General features: G+C 43.0%; 8 protein-coding genes across 8 annotated transcripts; 3 read left to right on the top strand and 5 right to left on the bottom strand.

Moving 5' to 3' along the window:
• Window positions 1–1,662: 1,662 nt before the first annotated feature.
• Window positions 1,663–3,341, bottom strand: O0I10_001422 (uncharacterized protein; the record flags this gene model as incomplete). Its single annotated transcript, XM_058481519.1, has 2 exons — window positions 1,663–2,945; window positions 3,005–3,341. 2 exons carry the CDS (start codon window positions 3,339–3,341, stop codon window positions 1,663–1,665), a joined length of 1,620 nt encoding a protein of 539 aa, XP_058348157.1.
• A 1,407-nt stretch (window positions 3,342–4,748) lies between these two features.
• On the top strand, window positions 4,749–5,690 carry O0I10_001421 (uncharacterized protein; the record flags this gene model as incomplete). The annotated part of the gene is made up of 1 exon (XM_058481518.1): window positions 4,749–5,690. The coding sequence occupies one exon, from the start codon at window positions 4,749–4,751 to the stop codon at window positions 5,688–5,690; it is 942 nt and encodes a 313-aa protein (XP_058348156.1).
• A 249-nt stretch (window positions 5,691–5,939) lies between these two features.
• Window positions 5,940–7,007, bottom strand: O0I10_001420 (uncharacterized protein; the record flags this gene model as incomplete). Its single annotated transcript, XM_058481517.1, has 6 exons — window positions 5,940–6,211; window positions 6,292–6,446; window positions 6,514–6,592; window positions 6,658–6,728; window positions 6,784–6,880; window positions 6,947–7,007. 6 exons carry the CDS (start codon window positions 7,005–7,007, stop codon window positions 5,940–5,942), a joined length of 735 nt encoding a protein of 244 aa, XP_058348155.1.
• Window positions 7,008–8,240: 1,233 nt separating this feature from the next.
• O0I10_001419 (uncharacterized protein) lies at window positions 8,241–9,475 on the bottom strand (the record flags this gene model as incomplete). The annotated part of the gene is made up of 7 exons (XM_058481516.1): window positions 8,241–8,369; window positions 8,423–8,510; window positions 8,569–8,734; window positions 8,790–8,844; window positions 8,906–9,113; window positions 9,165–9,267; window positions 9,328–9,475. The coding sequence occupies 7 exons, from the start codon at window positions 9,473–9,475 to the stop codon at window positions 8,241–8,243; spliced, it is 897 nt and encodes a 298-aa protein (XP_058348154.1).
• A 495-nt stretch (window positions 9,476–9,970) lies between these two features.
• O0I10_001418 (uncharacterized protein) lies at window positions 9,971–11,101 on the top strand (the record flags this gene model as incomplete). The annotated part of the gene is made up of 7 exons (XM_058481515.1): window positions 9,971–9,991; window positions 10,057–10,139; window positions 10,212–10,335; window positions 10,398–10,643; window positions 10,711–10,823; window positions 10,885–11,017; window positions 11,072–11,101. 7 exons carry the CDS (start codon window positions 9,971–9,973, stop codon window positions 11,099–11,101), a joined length of 750 nt encoding a protein of 249 aa, XP_058348153.1.
• A 1,374-nt stretch (window positions 11,102–12,475) lies between these two features.
• On the top strand, window positions 12,476–12,850 carry O0I10_001417 (uncharacterized protein; the record flags this gene model as incomplete). The annotated part of the gene is made up of 1 exon (XM_058481514.1): window positions 12,476–12,850. One exon carries the CDS (start codon window positions 12,476–12,478, stop codon window positions 12,848–12,850), a length of 375 nt encoding a protein of 124 aa, XP_058348152.1.
• Window positions 12,851–13,302: 452 nt separating this feature from the next.
• Window positions 13,303–15,341, bottom strand: O0I10_001416 (uncharacterized protein; the record flags this gene model as incomplete). Its single annotated transcript, XM_058481513.1, has 2 exons — window positions 13,303–14,150; window positions 14,228–15,341. 2 exons carry the CDS (start codon window positions 15,339–15,341, stop codon window positions 13,303–13,305), a joined length of 1,962 nt encoding a protein of 653 aa, XP_058348151.1.
• A 427-nt stretch (window positions 15,342–15,768) lies between these two features.
• On the bottom strand, window positions 15,769–17,057 carry O0I10_001415 (thiamine pyrophosphokinase; the record flags this gene model as incomplete). Its single annotated transcript, XM_058481512.1, has 8 exons — window positions 15,769–15,890; window positions 15,949–16,020; window positions 16,103–16,139; window positions 16,226–16,369; window positions 16,482–16,577; window positions 16,638–16,710; window positions 16,775–16,853; window positions 16,919–17,057. 8 exons carry the CDS (start codon window positions 17,055–17,057, stop codon window positions 15,769–15,771), a joined length of 762 nt encoding a protein of 253 aa, XP_058348150.1.
• Between the last annotated feature and the right edge of the window lie 935 nt (window positions 17,058–17,992).

Genomic DNA, 17,992 nt, shown 5'->3' with positions numbered 1-17,992 from the left:
CGCATTCTCAAAGACTTTCTCGTTACATTTGATATACATACATCACACACATACGAGCTGATAGCACGATACCCTCCTAAATAGCATGTGGAATCCAATTTCCATTCAATAAAAAGTCGAAGAATAAGACATGGTAGTGTAGATGTTTATCAAGTAAATAGGAGGATAAAGGAACAGCATTGTAAATTGGAAAAGATACGAGGTAAATCAACTAGAGAGCAACAGGGATAATTGTGTCATTGTATTCTTGGTTGCTGCCGCCATAAGCGTCTTCATCCATGATTGCAAAACAGTTGCTGTATACATTGACTCGAGTATTCCAATATCGTCCACAGCTTGAAAAATCCTTCCTTCGTCAAAGATATAAGCCCCTTCGTCAATTCCATGCCATCCATCCTCCCTCGTCAGCCGTATCCACGTGCGATGATCCATTCTTCCTGCTGACAATGCGCCAAGTAACCAAAGCAACATTCCAGAATCCTCGTCACTCCACTTGATTGTATCCATCCATCCATAACCATTGCTGTTGGTCTATTTCTTTCTTGGTCATTTCCCATGGCAGCTCAACCAGCTGAATCTTGCTTGTATTGCGGCGTAGTTGATGGCTGATATGGTGTCATTCAAACTAGACATCACATTGTAAACGGGCCAAGGAAATCAAACCGGTCAAAATACCCATTCCTTCCATCCCATGTATCAAAGCAATGCAGTATCCATATCCATGTCCATATCCATAGGAATTCATATGTATTGAATCACGTCGCTATACGTAAATACAGCTGCTTGCATATAATGACTGTCTGCTGTTCACGTAAAAAAAGGCTGTAAACAAGTTGCTGCATGCAAACACGCTGTTTGTGGCAATGGTGCAAGGAACTTGCTAATAGCAGCTGCTGGAATGAATGCTGTTACGTTTGATTGCGGTAGGGGAGTGAACAAGAAAGCGCGTTGTGTCAAGAGACTCGTGGTTGAAGAAGAGTGACAAGAAGGCTGTGTACACGCCGTGGACCTGCCATTCGGTCAAAGGCTTTCTGTTCAGGGCTGTTGTAGGATTGACATTGATGGGCTGAAGTAGGACAATCGTTCGCAGATGGTAGTTGTGCTTGAATGGAGCAACAGTTGGAAATGGGAAGGAAGAGAAGATAGAGTGGGAGTGGGAAGAGCTGGAAATTAAAGTAGGTTGAGCTGCCAGACAAATGCATGAACACTGTACACAATGTGCTCTTGGACATGCTGATCAACTTTGTATTGTAAAAGAACCCACGCTTCATTATGAAATTTGGACTGGGAGAGTATAATGTGGTGTTTACTATGTAAGTCTTATAGGCGTGATGGAGTTGTTTGATGCTAATTGATTGTGTCGCGAATCGAGAGCACTATAGGCAAGGTGATGATCAGAGTAGCACGTGGTGGTTATTCTATCCATCATCCTCAAACAATCCCATCCATCTGTTACCTTCAATCACTTGCTGTGCTCAAGTTCCACGACATTCGAGGATGTGTGTGTTAGCGTTTATTTGAGAGAAAAGTCGAAAGCCGTTGATACCTTCATCGATGAATATAGTACACACATATGTATACATGCTCCTGGTCATCATACACTCCATGGGATGGGGGTAGACAAAAATGCAACAAAGGGAATATCCATGCGTGGTTATCTTTTTATTGTTCTTGATATTGAAAATGCCAAATTGTTGCTGCCATATCTAGCATAGCAAGTATATCTTCCGTGGTATAAATAGAAGTAGAAGCTGTTTCATCACCAAGGCTTTTGGTGCATTCGAGACCCAAAAAGTCATATCGCTTGCCCTTGTTGGCGTTTGAAGCACCGTATCCGTCTTCCAGGAAAGAAACAACCGCTGAAAATGATATCTTGTTCTTGAGGAGAGTAACGTGTCTGAGAATGGGCAGCTGCTTGACGAGATCAAGTACTTCATCGGTCACACCTGGGATATCAATCAAGACAAGCTTGCTTAGAGACGATCGAGGACCACAAGTAGAAAAGAATTGGGATAAGGCCTTTCGTGTGATATCACAACGCTGTAACTCCAAGCTGCAAAGATGATGGTGATATAGTGCTCGTAGTACATCGCCCGTAAAGCATGGGTTATCCAACACTGCCACCCGCTCGAGATCTGGATGCCGTGCGAAAAATGTATATAGTACAACGTTGTCGATGATATCATCAAGATAGGATATGGGTTGCTCGTATGATCTTTGCTGGTTCAGTAATCGCACAATACGCAAGTGTGGCATGGTGATATCTGATACTGAGTTGAGGAGGCTGTGGATGCTTGTATGAGATGTCCTTAAAGCAAGAGTCTCCAAGGTGGAATTGTGTTTGTAAATGATGGGACTAACAATACGATGATGTGCAGCCGTATCTTGAAGGAACAAGTGTCTCAAATCTTGATGACGATGATGATGATGCTGTTGATAAGGCGATTTGATAATGGATGGGTGCCTAGATACGTCATAATGTAAAGGATCTTCTGCTGATTCGACAAAGACTGAGATGGTGTCGATATAGATGCAATACTCCATTAATGCCTGGATGATCCTGGATGGCTCATCGTAATCACGTGGATGAATGCTGAGTCGCCTTAATTGTGGGAAATGCATAACAGCATGCTCCAGAGGTAAGTACCAATTGTTCTTGTTGCCATACAAATCGATGTGTAAATCAACCAGTCGATCATGGGTTCCTTCATAGTTTGTGTCCCATAATGCAATGCGTGGTTGCTGCAAATGTTGAAATAGGATGGGGCATGTCAAGCTTAGATGTTCAAGCAGGGGAAACTGTTTCAGTATGGATCCCAGATGCAATACGCCGCTGGCAATATCATGATCGGAGCATTGGATAGTAAGGTTGACAAGTGAAGCATGTGCCATCGTATACAACTTGCTCATCCAAGATCGAGACCAATATGAGCTATCAATGTAAACTTTGTCAGATCAATCAGCTCGTCCATGAGATAGAAGCATGTTCACTGCTGTTTCTTACTTTGTTGAATATGCGTGCAATGCTCGAGGAACATCACATCCTCTTCCAATGAAGCGTTCTTGATTTCTCGAATAAAGTCTTCATCATCATCCTCATCTGGTTCAACCCAAGGCTTCAATAGTGTCAAGGATCGTACGTAGGAGGGGCGAATATAGCGTCGATAGGGTGTCAAGGTCTCGGCAATACTGATCATCTGCTCGTGCGATATCGAATTCCACATTTCAGGTGAGTCAAGCAAGAGATGTTGCCATTGCCTGCAGACCGAAGTCAATCTGATACGCTCCTCGAACGAAAGATATGAAAAGATGCAATTCACTATTTCATGGGGGATTGTCATGGTGCGTTGACTGGAAGCAAAAGAGCCGTGTAACATTTTAGACGCTGGCATCGACCCGATAGTCGTGTGGGCTTTTATGCATCATCATGTCATAGGGATTCGACGTTGCAATTTGGTATGATACCATGAGCCTTTTATTCATAGGATTGATTTGGAAGGTCATTGTTCAACTAGAATAAAGAAGCCCTGAGCTGATGCTATACATAATACTGCTACTGCTGATGTTGTAAGCCAACATGGGCGTCAATGATGATGGTTCATATACATATGACGTTGCCATGGAATTTAACGCGTCCTGTATCCAGTTATCGTTCTTCTTCGTTACCGGGATCTTTTGGACGACTTATCAGGATCACGTAGGAACGTAGTTTTTCCGAAATTCTCCGTACATACGAATAGGGTCATCCTCATCCCCGTTATCTTCGTCCCCCGTTATCTCTGCCCTGTAATGTATTTTCGTTCTCTCTCAGTATTTTCGACAAGATCATCATCCCATTCCGCTATTGCTTATAAACCACGCATATTTCCATGATCAACGAAAAAGGAACACGGGGGAAACGGAAGCCGTATGGCCAAGACGCAAAAATACGTAGTAAATAAAAGCGTCGTCTGCTATGGACTAACCTATGTTGTCATTGAATGTGCCTTTTTGGAAGATACATTAATGAGATTTCCTCATCATGTTATGATTCATCCAAATCCACGATTACAAGCAAGGTATGTAAAGCGTATTGAGGATAACGTTGTTAGTATAATCGGGCACATGAGAACATTTCATAATGAGATTGTCATTGTTGATGTGAGGCTCCTCGACTTCCATGGTTACCACATTTAGAGCGGTACATCATTGTTCTGGTGTTTCTCAACCTATGTATTAGTAAAAAGGTTATCTCCGGTGCTGACCATTAGATTCATGTGGCTAAAGCTACAGCCAGCAACATGGTGATTATTAAGGAATGAGCATGAATTGTCTGCTCTGGCAAAAAGCAAGCAATAGAGCAATCACGGCGTTCATCTTTCACTCAACATCTCCAACGCTAGTTTAGGAGACATGGCATTGTATATGAAAGGCGATGATCACATCATAGTCATTATATCAACTTTGGAAGCTACTACATCATGTACCCCACGTCGGCGCATGATCCTCGATACTTTTATTGATGAACATTGTACATGGTATAAGGATAATGTGGATAGGATCATTAGCTGCAATAAACAACAACCAATCGAATAGCAAGTGTATCATAGGAATAAAGAAGGGTTGGTGCTGATATCACTCATTGAAATGACAGCTTGCTTCACATGGTGCCTGTCGCTCGCATTGTGTCGGAGACGAACCATGGAAACCAAAATATGGTTGGTTGTCAACAAGCAAGGCCGAAAATCCTTTGTTCTTTTTCTCCAACCATGTCTGTTGATTTATCCACTTCCATCGCTGGTGTCAAGCTTCCCAACTTGTTCTTCAATGCTTCAGGTGTTTGGTGCCAACAAGAAGCCGAATTGACCGAATTGTTGAACAGCGAATCGGGATCGCTCATTACCAAGTCGGCTACCTTTGAACCTCGTGAAGGCAACCCCAGCCCTCGTTATCTTCCTTTGGAGCATGGCAGTATCAACTCGATGGGTCTTCCAAACGAAGGATACGAATACTATCTTGAATACGCCAAAAAGTACGATTACAACAATGCAAAGCCTCTCTTTATCTCGTTGTCTGGTTTGAAGCTCGAAGACAACATCCAAATGGTGACCAAGTTTGTGGAAGCTGATCTCCCTTGCATTCTCGAAGTCAACTTTTCATGCCCCAACGTTCCTGGCAAGCCACAATTGGGTTATGATATGGAAGGCATGGCAAAGGCTCTCCGTACATTGGCACCCATCATCAAAAAGCCATTCGGTATCAAGCTCCCTCCCTACTTTGATATCGTCCATTTCGATCAAGTCGCCGAGATTTGCAACAGCGTCGATAACTTGGCCTTTGTGACATGCGTCAATTCGGTTGGTAATGGTCTTGCTATCGACTTTGAAACCGAAACTGTTGCTATCAAGCCCAAGGATGGTTTTGGTGGTCTTGGTGGTCAAATGATTCTCAACACTGCTCTTGCCAACGTCAACGCCTTTGCTCGTCGTCTCAAGAATGGAAAGCAAGTCATCGGTGTAGGTGGTGTCACTTCTGGCAAGGAGGCTTTCTTGCATGTATTGGCTGGTGCCAGTGCCGTTCAAATCGGTACTCAACTCAAGGAGGAAGGCCCTCAATTCTTTGCTCGTGTCAAGAAGGAATTGGAAGACATCATGGTTGCCAAGGGATACAAGTCGTTGGATGATTTCCGTGGCAAGGTCAAGACTTTGTAAAATACCAAAATAGCATCTATAGCAAAATCACACACACACACGCACGCACCTTTGTAATTGCATCCCATAATATCACATTGTCTTCATAGATATGCCAAACAACATATATAAAAGCATTTCTATTCTGTAAAAAAAATGGTGGTTCGTCGTTGTATAAAAGGATAATGGTTGTGTATCGGTTCTTCTAGGCATGGGATGGAGGGGGATGTGGTTTGAGAGGTATCCATGATACCCATCTTCTCTCTCTATTTACACGTCAATGACATTGCAGAAGCCGGTCTTCTCATCCTTTTGGATCTTGGCCTTGCCATCCACCAACTTCTTCACAACAGCATGGACTTCATGGAAGGTATCGAAGGGAATGAAAGGAATCTCGTGCATCTTGCAGTAGGTTTCCAAATCACGATCCTTACGAGCAAACAAGACATCGGCATGCTTAGCAGCTGAGATATCGGAAACACCATCACCACAGAAGACAAAGATAGTATCAGGGGATGCGGCTTCACGAGCAGTCTTCAAAGCTAATGAACAATACATGCCCTTAGTTCACACTTTCCTTGACAACAACAACCATCACCACCATCCTTCCATTGACACTTACTACGTGACTTGTCGTTGCCATATTCGCTATCATCTCTGTATTCGATCTTCCAGTTGCGACCATCCACAGTGCCGTTGTTGGACACAATCTTGATATCCTTTGCCTTCTCACCCAAAAACTTGGCCATGATCTTTTCAAGAAGAATGTAGAGACCACTGCAAAGAAGAATTAGATTTTAGTGATCGATAGCCATGGAACCAATCATTTCTCTTTTCTTTTTACCTGCTGATGATGGTGACAGGGAAGTCCTTTTCACGGCAGTATTCGTTGAAATCAGGGAAACCAGGATCGATACGGCAATCTTATCAAGCGAGACATTGTTTCAGCAAAAGTTACATCATCGGCGAGAGATTAAAAGATACTTACGATCCAAGTATTCAGCCCAGGCTTCATCCCAGCTAATGTGAACAGCAGCCCACATTTCGGACAAACCTTGCCTGAACACCTTATTAGCATACATCCATTTACTACTATAGAAGCCCATGAACTTACTTGTAAGTGATCTTATCGGTGAGAATCAAATGCTCGAGCTCACGACGACGCTCAGGACCAAGCGATCGATGGTCATCAATCAACATGAGACCAGTATCTATGTAGAGCGCAAGGCGTGTTTAGTATATAGAAGAGTGAAGAGAACGGTGTATAAAGCTTTTACCATCGAGGGAAAGAGTTCCATCGAAATCAGTAAAGACTTGGACCTTAACGTCAGAAACCATTGCGAATGAGGTTGAATAAAAAGTATAAAAGAGAAACGACAGCAAGTGGTTGATGGTCCAAGATAAGTCAGGATTATATAGAATTCACTCCGATCTCTTTTTGGGGGTACACAAACGAACACTTGTCCCCATCATCGCTTTTTTCCTTTCCTTTGCCACCTTACCCCTGACAGGTCCCTGCCGAAACAAGGTTCATGACGTATTTCGAGATGGCTGGACACACGCACATACACCCGATATGTCCTTGATATGCATCGATCATACAGTCTTATACTAGACATTCAAACGCTTATACACAGTATCATAGTCATTACCATGTATCTATTGTTGGGTATTATAAATGCCCTCCCCATGGGGGGAAGAAGGCCCGTTCGTCAATGCTATAGGTCTGTGGGCCTGTTCTCGTCCTTGGTCTCGGGAAAGTTGTCTTAATCAATATATCTCCGATTGCTCCCACCCCCCAACTTGATCATGTATTGATATGTCCACACGCTTCTACCAACCTTCACTTGCAGAAAAAAAGTGCTCCTTGGTCTCTTGTTTTCTGCACGTGCTTATCATACAACATTGAGCGATATCGATTGATTATAATCGATGACGTGATATCGTTTACGTTCCTGATTTACACACACACACATTGGAAATGATCAAGGGACCTCTCAACAAACGCAACACATTTTAGCCTCGCTCACACACAGGCCCTCTTTTTCTTTCTCTCCTGCAATTCACTTGCATTATGTATTCAACTCTAGAATAAAAGATCGTCATTCAGGCTGATCGAATTTTTCTTATCCAACATCATCTGATCATGCTGATCACAGCAATAAACACTACGCATTGTGCATATTGAATACAATGCCCATTCGCATCTTCTCGTTGAAAGGAAGGATTATCGATCATTGTTACAGTATCCATTCAACAATATCCCGCTTTCGAGATTGTTCCAATATAGCGGCTCCAGAAAACACGGTACAAGTTACATTCCAAAATCTCACGGTTGTTCTTTTTCCTTCTTTACCACCAAATGCATGATTTTTTTTTAATCTTCAAAGTATAAAACGAGGGAAGGGGGTATGAATGAGTGATACATGTCCTTGCATAATGCTTATCGATGGGCTATGGAGAGATCCTATCATGCAGAGTATTTGAAGTCATAGGAATAGTGTGTGTGTGCGTGCCCCGGTTACACAGAATATATGCAACAGCGTACAATAATCTTGTACAATCCACAAATCAAGATCGGCGAACCGTGTTGGCATTGGTATCATGTTGATGACGTTTTGATGATGATGCTCCTGATGATGACGAAGCTGTCGCTGCTGTTTTTCGTGATCGCTGATATCCTTCATGTGTATCCGCAATCTGTAGTCGACGTTAGTGTCCACTGTAAGCGTATCATTCTATCCATTACAAACCTTTCGCATGACAAGAACATCTGTATGGAGCTCGTTTTCATCACGTGTATCGAGCGGATTGGATAATCGATCTCGTTCCTTCTTCAATCTCAAGCGTAGAAAAAAAAGAGACATTAGGTTAAGGACATTGATGATACCATGGCAACAGCGAGAGAGCGAGAAAAGGTAAAAAAAGGATATGATCTGCAGCTTGTCGTCGATTGGTGACTGAATTCATCATTCCAATTTTGTCTTTCAATATCTCCAACACAGGACGCTGGCTGATTTCCTTTCGTTTCTTGCGAGGCAATAGTTCATCTGCAGGAGCGCCTGCTGTTGGTCGAGTTATTCTTGTTTCCCATTTCCCTCCGCACAATAATGCACTTACCATTCCTGTCGTCAACGTATGCTTTCCATGCATTCCTCAGATGTCGTTTGCCTATCTAAAGTTGTCATGTAAGCATGGTGTCCTTTGCATCATACAAATACATAACCAAGACATACATCCAAATCCTCCTGGGCCATGCTACGTTCCAACTCATATTGATTGTCGACATATTTCACTCGCATTTGAGCTATTGTGTTGATGCGAAAAAGCCGCTGATCACGCTCATGTTCCAAAGCCTTGAGATTTGCACATAATGTTGCATGCGTTCCTGCTTCCAATTCGCTTAACTCCTTCTTGAGCTGCGTCATCTTCTCGGCATAGAGACTTAAAGGAAATGAGTGATCAAGACATCATGACGTGCATAGATCCACCTACCTGTCCTTTGCTTCGTTGATGGCATCATCGATCTTGTTTGCTTCCAGGTTATACTCCACCCACCGTAAGAAGCTATCACCATCCAGTCGTTCCAATAGTTCCTCTACACGATCAAGCAAGGTGAGTTTCATATGGTCAAAGACGATGGTGACAAAGGACGTACTGGGTGTCATGTAAGAAGTGCTGTTTACAATTTGTTCAATGAACGCCTTTTCCTCTTCTTGCTCAGTTGCTTCATGTTGATGAGACGCTGATGCAGTTGCTTGTTGGCTCGATTGTGGGTTGGTGTCATTGGCTGTTGAATGTGACATGGTGGGAAGGAAAGTGGTGGAGAAGGAATAATGCGGTTCTTTTTTTTGGGCAGCCGCCGCTCTCTTTTTACTGCCGTCCAAGATACTTCAAAGTTCCAAGACAACGTCGCATATAATATGATGACTTGGTAATCAATGTCAATTGAATGAAACCTCTTTTTGCTGAGTACATATCAAAAGGGCGTGATACAACATGAGAGAGGATGTATTCTTATGCTACCATCATACATTCCATTGGGACATTGTATTAACGTGTTGATGATACAAAAAGGAAACAACGCATCTCCATCCATCAATTTATCAATAGTAATGGGGAACCTTTTTTGCAAGATGACACTAAAAAGACCATGCGTGCTTGGGTGTGGATGTGTACTACTACTACGCCGCCTCTGTTAGGCAGTGTGAATTTCTGAGGCCGCTAGAGAGGAACGAATTGCTGAGGTAGGCAATGCACACGTAACAGCTTCTTTCTCACTTTTAGTTGTATATCCCATAATGACATCCATTGGCACTGGTGTAAGCAATTCCACTCGACGTATACATAACCTTGATTGATGCTGACCCGATCGTCGTATTTCAAGTATGATCTTGCAGTATCCACGTACTCTCCTGATGGACGCGTGTTCCAAGTCGAATATGCAAATAAGGCTGTCGACAATAGCGGGTAAATACACTCTCCACTTTCCATTGCCATTACCTTGGACATTGACACATACGCTCTTTGTATTCCTTATAGCACTGCTGTTGGCTTACGAGTCAAGGATGGTGTTGTTCTTGCAGTCGAAAAGTTGGTACAGTCAAAGCTTCTTGTGCCTGGAGCCAACCGTCGAATCCAAAGTGCCGACTTGCATATTGGTCTCGTGAGTAGATAGATACATCAACAACATCTTCTTTCCTTATTACTTATACATTCAATGTACAGGCATCTGCAGGCTTAATAGCCGATGGTCGACATTTGGTCAAGCGTGCTCGTGACGAAGCTTCAGCCTGGAGAGATATCTATCGTCAGCCTATTCCCGGCAAGACCATCGCTGATCGTTTGGGTCAATACGTATCCGCCTACACTCTTTATTCAAGCGTTCGACCTTTTGGATGTGCAACAATTTTGGGTGCTGTATCAGATGGCGAACCTACCTTGTACATGATTGAACCTTCGGGTGTATACTGGGTAAGAAAGAGAGAGCGAGAACAACAAGGTTTCATGCCTGGATATTGATGAAGGTGACATATAAAAGGGATATCACGGCTGTGCAGCTGGCAAGGGCAAATCGGTGGCCAAGACTGAGATCGAGAAGCTTGATTTGGAAAACATGACAGTGCGTGAAGCTGTCAATGCTATTACACGCATGTAAGTTGTATTATCATCATCATAGGCGGATGATTTCAGTATGGCTCATATCTACATGTAGCATCTATACCTGTCACGATGACGCCAAGGATAAGGAATTCGAGCTCGAATTGAGCTGGATTTGTGCCGAGTCCAAGTACAAGCATCAATTCGTACCCGCAGATATTCAACGTGAAGCCGAAAGAATGGCAAAGGTAAAAAGAGAAAGATGGGTAATATTTGATGATACTAAATTAAAGATGTCATAGGAATCAATGGATGAGGAAATGGAGGATTAAAGTAGCATGTGTGTGTCATCATGCATGATGTCAAATTCTGGAATAAGCCTATGTCAAATAAACCTATCTGTATACGAAGAACACCTGCTCGTGAATCTTTATATTGCTAAATGCCATTACCAACGATCCCAAGAATACGTCTATATCAATAAAAAACAATATCGTATTGCTTAAAGGAGAGGTGCTTGATGGTTGGTTATCTTGATTTCTAAGAAGGGAAATTCAGGAGCACATGTGCCATGCAATGCGTCAAAGATAAGCAAAGGTGGTGACTTTTTGTCATCGTATTCCGATCCCCTTCAACTATGAGCGCTTAAAGTTTAGAGATAACAAAAGGGATTGCCTAAAAGTATACTGCAAAATACCCAATCTAGCTTTAACCGGTATCTACTCGATTCTAAGTCTTACAAAAGCTAGGAGAGAATGATGCTTACTATGCTAAGTGGGAATCCCATATTGATTGGCACATCAATGGAAAGGTTGCCTTGACTACCAAACGTTGCTATGATACGTGTGTTGCTATGTATACCGAAACATGGATCTTGATGCGGCAAGACTGGGCCTTGCATTATCACTTGATTGGTACCGATACATTTCACATTCGACCCCGCATGTACATCATTCCCCCCTAAAGGGCCATGTTGGTCATTTCAAGCCTACGGATCGACCATAGTATATATATTCATTGTCTTTTTTTCCTTGTTCTTTGTTATGGATGATACCTCAACGATGCTATATGGGCAAACACCATGATAGATCTACAAAAAGGAGTCGAAAGGAATTGACGAGGTTGTCTTTATCACCATGATGTTGAATCTGCAAATGCCCTTCGTTGCTCAAATCCCCCCTTTTTTTGCCACTGCTTTTCTCCCCTTCCAACAACTCCATGTATGTATGTAATTCTGTTATCGCATCCATTGGTTCATTCATCCCGTGCAAGGTCATGTATAGATAGACAATCGGCTCGAATGTCTCAGCAGATAAAAAAAGGCACAAGATAATATCCATTGGCAACTCTTTTTTTCTTTTCGTCAAGTATACATTTGTTCACTACCACCACCCCTGCTAAGCATCCGCTTGGTCTTTTTTCTATACCCTAATATGCCGGCAACCCGGAAAAGGCACAACAGAAATGCAACTCGGTCATACCAATGTCCCCTGTGTCCCAAAGCATTTTTTAGGTTGGAGCATCAAACACGCCATATAAGGACTCATACAGGCGAAAAACCACATGCCTGTCATTATTTGGGATGTGGAAAGCGTTTTTCGCGTTCGGATGAGTTGACACGACACGCACGTATTCATACTACAGGCCATAAACAACCCCTGCCATCCGAACATGTACTCTATTATTATCCACCATCCCCATCAATGATGCCTATGTTACATAATGAATGTCTCGAATGTCGAGCAGCAGTAACAGGAGAAGGCCTACAATCATCATCACCACCATGTTTAACGCCTTATTCCAGCTACTCGGATTCGGATTATGGTACCAATGATTCCTTAATCACACCAAGATGCTCACCTGCGGATCGATCCACGCTTCCTTTTCCTATCATGATGATGCCACATCACGCACCAAAACAGCAACAACAAGAGCAACCACCAATTCTACTTGCACCGTTACACATGCTTGATCACAAGACAAAGAAGACAAATGATTGTGATACGGCTGCTATGCATATGCCAACATGCCTTTCTCGTCCGACGCTTCCATCCATCCGCTCATTGTTGCTCGATGATTAAGATCATTTTCATTCAACTCGTATTCACTCGTTTTCTCCACTTGATTTGTTATTGTTGCTGCTATTTTATCGCTGCCATTTATGTATGTACCACTCTTTTTTGTATATAGATATAAGGTTATATGTATGATTTCATGTATTTCCTGCTTTATAGCTGTATCTCTCTCACGATATATGTATATAATTAAACAATGATATGGATGATTCCAAAATGGAAGGATTGTACATACAATGTGGCTATCCTGCCGGCAACGACTACTACTACTACTACTACCACGGTGCATTGTGGTCCCTCGAGTCCCTCTCTCTCGCGTAGAGCGTGTGTGTGTGTGTGTGTGTGTGTCAGCATGGCTAGCCATTCAATGGAAGATAGGTAGGTGTGTGTGATTGTGATTGTGATTGGAAGCGGTATGTTGTGGTGTGTGTGTGTCGATGGATGGCTCTTTTTTTATTTTAAGTGGATGATGATGTTGTTGATGATGACGATGATGACGAATGGGTCATGATGGCTGCCCTTCGAGTATCACTGTTGACGATACGACCTTCTTCATGGAACCAATAACATGTCAAGAATTTCTGCCGTAACTCCACTACCAAGACCGACTTGTGAGCAAAAGGAGATGTGGGCGGTGGTGAAGGATGGCCATTATTTTCCCATTGAATCGTTTGATCCCACCGTGCTGAGCTAAGACCGGTAATAAATTCATCCCATTCATTGTTGGTAAATGTCAAGTGAAGCTTGGATCCACTCAACTCCTTCGTCATGAGCAATACACCTTGGCCGACCACCTTGCATAATTGCATCATACGTTCACCCACAACAATGTTGCGACGAAAAGCCGCCCAATTGGTTTCTGTCAACAAGGGTTCGATCCAACTTCGATAGGCCTTCATGTTGGCATTGCGATCTCGGTCACGATCTCTTTCACCTGTACCAGGCATATCCACATATCCATCACTTGTCCATTCTGGTAATTTGACCACCTGGTTGGGAAACAAGGCTGCAAATGTGTTTTGAAATTGCTCAAACGCCAAATACAGTCGAAAGTAATCCGTATTGTAATAAATGCCGTTTTGATTCATGCCATTGTCGAGATGTGGCTTCATATTTGAATGATTGGTGAGGATACGCAATGAAGGACCAAGCAACTCGGCAGCTTGTTCAGGTGTCAATGATTCGGGAACAGCTGAGATAGGAGGCACCGTTTCGATAGCAAGGGAATACTCAGCTGGAAGACGTTCAGCCTTTTGCTCGAGATCGGTCATGGTGATGCTACGTAGTCGATTGATGATATCATCACCTACATGCATGATATTGAATGAGCGATAAGATCCTCCTTCATACTCTCATTGATAGGATAAAAGAAAAAAAACTTACGTCTCTGCTCAAACTCGCCGTGGCGATGGGGTATTTTCGGTTTTTTGGTTGGAACAGGAGGTGGAGTCATCAGCTCAGAGGATGGCGGATCACCATTTTGACGTTTACGTTTACGCATCAATGAGGCTTGTGTCAATACACCATGTTCAGCATAGCGTTGTAATAACATGGGTTCTCGGGATATCCGGCCATCTTGATAATAAAAGCCACGTTGTTTCGGCTCCATGACGTATTCATTTGATTGATGTGAATGTTCAGAAGGAAGAGGAGCAATGTCGAGTGAATGAGGATGGTTGGAAGGATGTTGTTGTTGATGATGGTGAAGAGGCGTATAACGTGCTTCACTTTGTCTCGAGATAGAGGTGACGGATGCTGCTGAAGATGATGCTGCTGCTGTTGTAGGGTCTGATGTGCTTGGATAACTGGGACGAAAGTTGGTGTAAGGGCGCACTGTATATGGATCGGTTGATGTATCGTCATTCGAAAGTTTTTCCGGGTGAGTATGGCTATTGTGCGACGAGGCAGGCGAAGACGACGATGGTGGATTGTTTGTAAGATATGATACTGATAAGAGTCTTGCTAATGGAGATCCTGGTCCTGTCGATGATGATGTGGATGAAAGAGAAGCTGTATCGGGCCATTTGTGTTGTGGTGCCATATCTGCTACGGTGCTGTTATTGCTGCCAGGGATACCACATGCTGTTGATGGTGGTGCTGCAGGCGTTACTGATGCTGTCACAGAGCACGATGAAGGTGTAGCGGCACTACCAGTAGTGCTATTGTTGCTATGACCACCACCACAACAAGTGCTCGCACTTGGTAACCGTACAGTGTTGACTCCAAGCTTGCGATCATCGAAAATAAGCTTGCTTTCATGAACAGGCTTGTAAAACTTGACTTCATCACCAAGTGCATATGAAACACAAAAGAAAAGTCTAGCAAGGCTCTCGGGATCCCGCTTCTTTTGCAGTACTTGCTTGACAATGCGAAAAAGATCGAGTAGGTGTTCATCGCCTAGAATGTCCTCAGCTTGCGGGCGATAAGTCTTGCCAAGGTTTGTTCGTAGCAAACAGCAATCATCTGTGGATGGCGGTACAGTTTGCAACTGACTCATGAGTTTTGTGGGAAAAGTTAAAGTAAAAGGTATGTGAAGCAAAGCGTTTCTCACTGGTATTGAATCCCGCCCGAGCAGGCACCATCCTGAGTCTGAAAAGGTGAAAGGCAAGATTGGGTTTCTTTTCACACGGATTTCCCTCTTTGGCTTTATCCATCCTTTCCCCGGACCTATACGAGAGAGATGTAGATCTTTAGTGTGGAGACATGGTTATACATCTCACTTTTTCCGTTATTCGTCATTGTGTGGGGATAATAATAAACCATATGACTCTTGAGACACACACACACACACACACGCATATCCTATTAACCATCATATGACAAGATAATAATACACATAATACCCCGCTAATCCTTCTTGATAACACTTGTCATTTCCTTTTAATATAATCAACCCCCTGATGGAGTAACATTGTCTCATTTTTCTAATTTGGTTCTTTGATCTCAATTGTCCACACCACTGGTGATGTCGTTTCGATTTCAATTACATCCTTGGCAATGCGATTGGAAGTACTCACCATACCTCCAAAGAAGCACTCGTGATTATCTAGAAAGGGCAAGTGTCAATTGATGCATGCACAAGCCATGAGCTATATCAATTATACCTAAATTCCATTCAAGGCCACGCGTTGTAAGTGTGGCTGGAACACCCATGGGGATAATTCCACAAGTTGGTCCTAAACAATGCAAAAAGTCAAATTGTCTCGTCTCGTATCCCCCTCCTTACCCCACCCCCAACTCTGTGCCATTTAAAGTTACCTTCATACTCAGGCTGACAATGAATCTGATGCGTCCCCTAATTGGTTAACGGCCCGTAAACCCCGGTGTGAGTACAACTCCTCATGTGAGATGTTGGAGATCCGTGAACTTGTTCTTTTTTACCTTATCCAGCAACACAGTAAGATTCTCATTGCTCACAAGCACAGCCCGTCGCTCCACCTCATCCTTCAACCGGTACAGAGTATTGATGTTGGAAATGATTTGATCAAATCGACCACTGAGAGTGGGGGTGGCAACAATGTCATACTATGTCAAAAAGAAGAAAAAAGAGGAAACAAGAAATGAGAATCAATCCATCAATCACCCCCCGGCTTGCTCCATGCATTGTGATACAAAGATGTGATCCATCCTTACGAACCATCTTATCCATTTGTGCTTCTCTTTCCTTGAGTGATTGGATACATTTCTCAAAATCCGTGGAATTTTGCTCTTCGTAATGCGTCACCTTGACATTCTACCCTTGACATGATTATTAGTATATAGCATACACCAATTGGTGGTATTCGAACATTACCCTTTTCTCATAGTATTCGCGAACATCATCTCGCAATGAATCCAAATCACCAGCAATCTCATCAGGGACATAGCTGCAGTATCACAAGTATTAGTAAAGAAGGCATTAAAAGGTACCAATCATCAAGTGTAACAAACAATTCACGCTTTTGTTCATCATCGCTGAATGCATCGTAGAGTCGGTTAGCAGCGCCGTCAGCACAATAACGAAGACTGGCTAAGAGTGTGTGAAAAATGAGTGTGCTTGCTGGTGTCAGGTGCAAGAGTATCGGGGAGCTATACCGTTTATCCACAGCCGATGGAATCGCTCCAAGTGTTGAATAGGTTGATTCAGCAAGATCAAGCAGTAGTTCCGTGCCTTGAAATCGGCAGCAAGAATGTTGGAAGGGCACCAATGGGTGATCAGGTTGGCACCATTCATAGTGAAAGCAACAAGGTAAACCAATGGAATGTGATACTCGCGTTTGCCAGAGGCGCTTATGGTAATTTAACCAATCATAGCCCTTGATTGAAAGATATCTTTCCATCATCCATGGAATGTTCAAGAAGTAAACGCTGTCGAGAACTGGTGCTACGAGCCATATTGTACATCCTATATTAGCATTTGTAGACATTGTCACCGGAACTGCCCTTTATCAATATAGCAATGTACGAGCCTAGACTTTTCTGTGGATTACATATGCAGCGATCTTCTTTCTTCATGCAGCAGTAACTTTTTCCGGAAATCCAATGCATGCTATCATCGCCCTCTTTTTTGGGGGCCTGTGAATATAAAAAGACAATAGGAAAGATCGATTGCTTGAGGAGCGGTCTTGTTGCTATGATACCATTGTTGATATTAGGGTCATCATTCTTGTGCTCTCGTCACCAAGCCGCTGTGGTTCTTCCTTATCACATTACATGTATCTACATAAGCTATCATAGCACCATCTTATAGTATCCTCTTACAGCTACATAGCTGCCTCCATTTTAGAGCATGCGACAGGACCAACCTAATACAAGAAATTGCATAACCAAGCATCCTTCTTTGTGAGAACCAAAAAATGATCTGCGTACTCACTAGGATGCATCATGGATCATGGCAGGGCCTTTGAAGTGCTCAAGGTATTCTTTTTCCCGATGCGTTGATATTCATGATCACTGAAACAAAACAAGCACGTGAGCTTACGATCCTTTATTGTGGTATAAGATGATGTGGTAAAGATGAATGAGGCATTTCGTTTATTGTACTATAAGCAACAACATGAGGCATACCCACTGTTGGCAGCTATTTTACAATGAAAATAGCATCCAACTATGTGCTGATCAACGAGCACGTCAAATACCCATACTATGACAATAAGGTGATAGCTATCC

Source organism: Lichtheimia ornata (assembly GCF_029851405.1).
Source record: "Lichtheimia ornata isolate CBS 291.66 chromosome Unknown scaffold00003, whole genome shotgun sequence".
Taxonomy (NCBI): Eukaryota; Fungi; Mucoromycota; class Mucoromycetes; order Mucorales; family Lichtheimiaceae; genus Lichtheimia; species Lichtheimia ornata.
Note: the sequence above shows the minus strand (reverse complement) of the source record. Positions and strands in the feature narration are given on the sequence as shown.